This window comes from Xenopus laevis, chromosome 1S, assembly GCF_017654675.1.
Source record: "Xenopus laevis strain J_2021 chromosome 1S, Xenopus_laevis_v10.1, whole genome shotgun sequence".
Classification (NCBI taxonomy): domain Eukaryota; kingdom Metazoa; phylum Chordata; class Amphibia; order Anura; family Pipidae; genus Xenopus; species Xenopus laevis.
The window spans coordinates 3158896-3165784 of record NC_054372.1 but is presented as its reverse complement, the minus strand read 5'-3'; the positions used below and the strand labels follow the sequence as shown (position 1 = coordinate 3165784).

The 6889-nt window shown below is 41.3% G+C and overlaps 1 protein-coding gene across 2 annotated transcripts in view; it reads left to right on the top strand.

Annotated features, from left to right (window-relative positions):
• The first annotated feature begins 910 nt into the window (after positions 1–910).
• The window catches only part of adam33.S (ADAM metallopeptidase domain 33 S homeolog), a 52256-nt gene continuing 46277 nt past the window's right edge, over positions 911–6889 (top strand). The window contains exon 1 of one of the 2 annotated variants that reach the window (XM_041579334.1): positions 911–1026. In XM_041579334.1, the coding sequence (XP_041435268.1) occupies positions 954–1026 (73 nt within the window). In that variant the 5' untranslated portion in view covers positions 911–953. The remainder of the gene's footprint in view (positions 1027–6889) is intronic. The other variant, XM_041579335.1, reaches the window with a different exon arrangement.

Genomic DNA, 6889 nt, shown 5'->3' with positions numbered 1-6889 from the left:
GGGGTGTCGTTTGCCTCCTATGCTAATGCTCAGGAACTCTGTGTATCAAGCAGGGCATTATATACAGGGAATTATATACAGGACATTATATACAGGGCATTATATACAGGGCATTATATACAGGGAATTATATACAGGACATTATATACAGGGCATTATATACAGGGCATTATATACAGGACATTATATACAGGGCATTATATACAGGACATTATATACAGGACATTATATACAGGGCATTATATACAGGGAATTATATACAGGACATTATATACAGGGCATTATATACAGGGCATTATATACAGGACATTATATACAGGGCATTATATACAGGACATTATATACAGGGCATTATATACAGGGCATTATATACAGGGAATTATATACAGGACATTATATACAGGACATTATATACAGGGCATTATATACAGGGAATTATATACAGGACATTATATACAGGGCATTATATACAGGGCATTATATACAGGGCATTATATACAGGGAATTATATACAGGACATTATATACAGGGCATTATATACAGGACATTATATACAGGGAATTATATACAGGGCATTATATACAGGACATTATATACAGGGAATTATATACAGGACATTATATACAGGGCATTATATACAGGACATTATATACAGGGAATTATATACAGGACATTATATACAGGACATTATATACAGGGCATTATATACAGGGAATCATTACTAGCTGTGTATATAAATACAGAGTATTGTGTATCTGTACAAAGTGTAACAAACAGCAGATATTTCTATAAAGGAGCAGCACGAGGGTCCGGCAGAGAGAGAAGCACGTGGGGCTGTTCCAGCTGTGTGAGGCCCCGCCCAGGAGGAGGAGGGATGTGGGAGGAGTCACACAGTCACATACAGATTTAGGAGGGGAAGAAGGGGTCGGGGGCTGAGAGCGGACTGAGCCGGGATGGGGTCGGAGGGTCGGCTGGGACTCGGGGTTGTGTTGGTGGGGCTGCTCCTGACTCCTGTGCTGCTACTGGGTGAGTCTGAACTTCCACACTCTGTATTGGGGCTTCTCTTGCTGACAGTTTCCCGACTGCATGTTGTACAGTTAAAGGGGAGGCTGAATTATTACTTAGTGTTTGTCTCTCCCTTTGTACAACTTTATATCTGACATCAGCTCCATCCCATAATTACTGTCACACTCACTGTATAGCCACTGTCACATCTCTATTAGCCCCTCTCACATCTCTATTAGCCCCTCTCACATCTCTATTAGCCACTGTCACATCTCTATTAGCCCCTCTCACATCTCTATTAGCCCCTCTCACATCTCTATTAGCCACTGTCACATCTCTATTAGCCACTGTCACATCTCTATTAGCCACTGTCACATCTCTATTAGCCACTGTCACATCTCTATTAGCCCCTCTCACATCTCTATTAGCCCCTCTCACATCTCTATTAGCCACTGTCACATCTCTATTAGCCCCTCTCACATCTCTATTAGCCCCTCTCACATCTCTATTAGCCACTGTCACATCTCTATTAGCCCCTCTCACATCTCTATTAGCCCCTCTCACATCTCTATTAGCCCCTCTCACATCTCTATTAGCCACTGTCACATCTCTATTAGCCACTGTCACATCTCTATTAGCCCCTCTCACATCTCTATTAGCCACTGTCACATCTCTATTAGCCCCTCTCACATCTCTATTAGCCCCTCTCACATCTCTATTAGCCCCTCTCACATCTCTATTAGCCACTGTCACATCTCTATTAGCCACTGTCACATCTCTATTAGCCCCTCTCACATCTCTATTAGCCCCTCTCACATCTCTATTAGCCACTGTCACATCTCTATTAGCCCCTCTCACATCTCTATTAGCCACTGTCACATCTCTATTAGCCACTGTCACATCTCTATTAGCCCCTCTCACATCTCTATTAGCCACTGTCACATCTCTATTAGCCACTGTCACATCTCTATTAGCCCCTCTCACATCTCTATTAGCCACTGTCACATCTCTATTAGCCACTGTCACATCTCTATTAGCCACTGTCACATCTCTATTAGCCCCTCTCACATCTCTATTAGCCCCTCTCACATCTCTATTAGCCCCTCTCACATCTCTATTAGCCACTGTCACATCTCTATTAGCCACTGTCACATCTCTATTAGCCACTGTCACATCTCTATTAGCCCCTCTCACATCTCTATTAGCCCCTCTCACATCTCTATTAGCCCCTCTCACATCTCTATTAGCCAGTCATTCAGCCATGCACTTATTAGCCATGTACAGTATAGGGTTAAATGTTATCTGTTACAGCAGTAGCTGAAGTGGAGTATGTATAGGGTTAAATGTCTTTTATACAGGAGCAACTGTGAATGTATAGGGTTAAATGTTATCCCTTATGGAAGTAAAAAGTGTGGGTGAATAGCAGTACAATATAATATAATACAATACAATATAATACAATACAATACAGGAGAGGAATGTACATGGGGACAGTTACGTTTGTCTATAATACAGGGGATACAGTGATTATGGATACACATATACACTATATATATATATATAATACACAAAAGCCATGAATATCTTGTAAATTATATCCTTATAAACAGTGAGTTCTGATGTCATCAGTTATAAACGGTGAGTTCTGATGTCATTTCTGTCACATGACTCACTGAAACTTGTGTATTATAATAAATAAAGTTCCCCCAGTTGTAAAATATGAGGATATTAGAAGTTACCTCGGAGTTCCATGACTAGTATAAAAACACTCGGCCTTCGGCCTCGTACTTTTATATGGTCATGAAACTCCTCGGTAACTTATAATATCCTTATATTTTACAAGAGGGGGGACTTTATTCACTATATATAAGATGAGATCTATAGAGTTCAGCAGGTCAGATGTAACTGTTACATTTCCACTTCCTGTCTGTCAGTTACAGCTGCTTCCCCTGTATATTCCCTGTATATTGGCTGTATATTCCCTGTATATTCTCTGTATATTCTCTGTATATTCCCTGTGTATTCTCTGTATATTCCCTGTGTATTCTCTGTATATTCCCTGTATATTCTCTGTATATTCCCTGTATATTCCCTGTATATTCCCTGTATATTCCCTGTATATTCTCTGTATATTCCCAGTATTCACGTGGGGATTGTAGAAGAAGGTGCAGCTTTAGAGGCGCAACGTTGTGCAGCTTTGTGTTTATTCATCAGCAGATCAGTCATTTGGTTCAGTGAATATTCATCAATGGGATAAATCAGGCGGATACAATAAAGAATCACATATTCTGGTTTTTATGTCCAAACCATATAAATACGGGGAACTTGTTGGCCCCACACAGAGCGGATTCAGTTTAGTAAAGGGAAGCCATGTTGGCAGCCGGTATCTGTCCTCAGAATTTAGGTAAAGGCTTAGAATTAGCAGCTTTTTTTATTTAACTCCTTCAAAAGTGAGACATTAATATGGGAAATGTGACCTAAATGGAGGGACAGGATTTTGTTTCTCGACACTTTTTTGCACTGCTGGGTCATTACAGGATTTCAGTTGTATCAATTAGTCCGATTCCGGTAATGAGTTTAAAATTAGCAGCATTTTATTTCATTTCTTCAGAAGGGAGATTTAACACATTAACTGTGACATGAGCGGAGGAACTTGATCTTATTCTGATTTCTTGCTCCTTTCTTGCCCCGCTGGGTTATTACATAATGGCAATTGTTTGAATTTGTCTGGTCTGTGTAAATAAGTTAATTGTCCATTTACTCAAGAACGAAAAAAAGATTTTCTACATGGGGAACTTACCATGAAACTCCGACTGCAATGAAATGAAGCACCGGGTACCGGCAAAGTGGTCGGGTTTTGGGTAAAAAGCCCCTGATTCCGTGGGCGTGTGGCCAGTCCATGTGTAACTCAGCTGAGATCCCTCCTCTCATCCTCCCCTGTGGTTCTGGTCATTTTCTTTTCTATTTTTGGGCAGATTTGGCGCTGGAGAGGCTTCATTCCGGTCCAAAGTGACGTCACTTCCAGTTCCGGGTGTCACAGGGTCAGAAGGTCAGTTGCCCTATTGCGGGTCGGATCAGGTAGCGGATCAGTGGGGGATAATTGAGGATTGTGGGTCACAGGTAGCGGGTATTGGTCGGGAATAGGTATAATACAACTGACCCGCACAGGTAGGGTCGCCATCAGAATTCACAAAAAATTAAAAAAACATTTGTGGTCAGGGGCCCCCCTTACAAAGAAAACAAAAGCATTTGTGGTCAGGGGCCCCATAGTAAATAAAAAAAAAACATTGGTGGCAAGTGGTCCCCCTAACAAGTAATAAAAAAGCATTGGTGGTCAGGGGCCCCAAAGAAAATTGAAAAAAACATTGGTGGTCTGGGGTTAAATGAAAAAACCCATTGATGTTCAGTGGAATTTACCTTAAGTTCTTCTTCCTTGTCCTTGGTGATTCTTCGTTTTCCTTCGACAGCATTTGGGTCATTTCAGGGTTCGGGTCTTTCTGGCACTTCCTTCACACTGAGGGTCTTTTCACCCTCTTAACGGGGGTCTGGCTTTTTCAGCGAGTGCAGCACAGCCGGGTCCCCCTTTCACCTCACATTTTGCGGGTCCCGGGGCAACTGTCCGCGCTGTGCCCCCCTGATAGACTCAGGACTCTAATTAAATGTGCTAAAGAATTCCTGAGAATGACTTGCTCTGATATCAAATCTGTTCAGATTTTCAAATTCTTCTTTCTTTGCACAAAGTGGAAACCATATCTCTATAAATATAATTAATAATAATAATTCAGGTTGTCTGTGAGTCCCTCAGTTATTAGGTTGCCACCTGTTTGGTTTTGGCCTGAAAAGTTCGGTTTTTCTAAGGCCTGTTCGGGTCTCCAGTTTCTGTTCGGTTTTCAGCCAATAAATGATCAAGTGAGGTTAATGTCTTATTACAGAAACAACAAAAAAAGAGCAAATCATTCAAAAATAAGAAACTGTTTTTCTAAATGAGCATTGCTGTATTTCAGAGCTTTCTGGATAACTGATTTCTGTATAATAGATCCCATATGTGTAATTAAAGGACTGGGCTTACTCATCGGGCAGAATATAGAGAAGAGATAGGGTCGCCACCAGTGTGACAGATATCAATCGGGACACCCGTCGGAGGGCCCCACACACGGGACGACTCAGTCTGTCACAGCTTTAATCAGCCCGTGTATAGGGGCCTTTAGTAATGCAATAACCCCACCCTAGTGTCATAACTCCACCTACTTCACTCTTATGTCACCACTGCTCCACCCCCAATGTTATCTGCCCCACCCCCTTTGTTTGGGTTTATGCTCCAGTAAAAGTGGCAACACTAGATGTGATTCAATTGGTCGTTCTGAAGCCTCAGTGGCCCCTATTGGCCCGTAAATAAGCCAATCCTGCTTTTCTGTTGGTTCAGGCGTCTGTGAGTGACAACTTGATCCCAAGACCCCCCTTGGCGGGTGAATGATTTAAAAACAAGCTGTAAAATGAGACTTTATTAATGTGCCCCTTTAACTCAATTACTTTCCCATTTGGTTGATTTGGTGAGATTCTCCCCCTGTAACACCCACGATTGGTCAGTGGGGATTGTGGGAGATTTTACAAGTTTTTAGGAAACAGATGAGACATTTGGAGACAATTTGCATTACTGTATCCGACTGAGAACTGGAAGAGGATTAAATTAAGACTCACAAGGTTAAAATAATAAACAAAATCCATAAAAAACTCCTCTGGGGTAAATTAGTCTGACGCAGGTACAATCCTGTCACTCAGTGGAGCCAGACACGTGTATTTATTATATTAAAGTGCTGCCGTCTCACTCCTTACACTATGGGGCCCATTTACTTAGTTCTAGTGAAGGAATAGAGGAAAAATAGTTCGAATTTCGAATGTTTTTTTGGCTACTTCGACCATCGAATGGGCTATTTCAGACTTCGAATCAAATGATTCGAACATAAAATCGCTCAGCTATTCGACCATTCGATAGTCGAAGTACTGTCTCTTTAAAAAAAACTTCGACCCCCTAGGTCGCCACCTAAAACCTACTGAGGCCAATGTTAGTCTATGGGGAAGGTCCCTATAGGCTTCCTAACAATTTTCTGATCGAAGGAAAATCCTTTGATCGATTTAATCGTTTGTTCGATCTAACGAATTGCGCTAAATCCTTCGACTTCAAAATCGAAGTCGAAGGATTTCAATTCAGCAGTCAAATATCGAGGGTTAATTAACCGTCGATATTGGACCCTAGGTAAATTTGCCCCTATCACTGCAAAAAGTTTGTTTAGAACAGATCCGTCTATAACATAATAAAGGGATTCTGTCATGATTTTTATGATGTCGTTTTTGTTTCCAAATGACACTGCAAATAATTCTTTCTACAATATAAAATGTCATTCCTGAAGCAGCAAGTGTATTTAGTTGTAATATTGGTGTGTAGGTGCATCTCAGCTCATTTTGCCTGGTCATGTGATTTCAGAAAGAGCCAGCACTTTAGGATGGAACTGCTTTCTGGCAGCCTGTTGTTTCTCCTACTCAATGTAACTGAATGTGTCTCAGTGGGACCTGGATTTTACTATTGAGTGTTGTTCTTAGATCTACCAGGCAGCTGTTATCTTGTGTTAGGGAGCTGCTATCTGGTTACCTTCCCATTGTTGTTTGGCTGCTGGGGGGGGGATATCACTCCAACTTGCAGTAAAGAGTGACTGAAGTTTAGCAGAGCGCAAATCACATGACTGGGGGCACCTGGGAAACTGACAATATGTCTAGCCCCATGTCAGATTTCAAAATTAAATATAAAAAAATCTGTTTGCTCTTTTGAGAAATGGATTTAAGTGCAGAATTCTGCTGGAGCAGTATCCCTTTAAAGTTTTGTGATAAA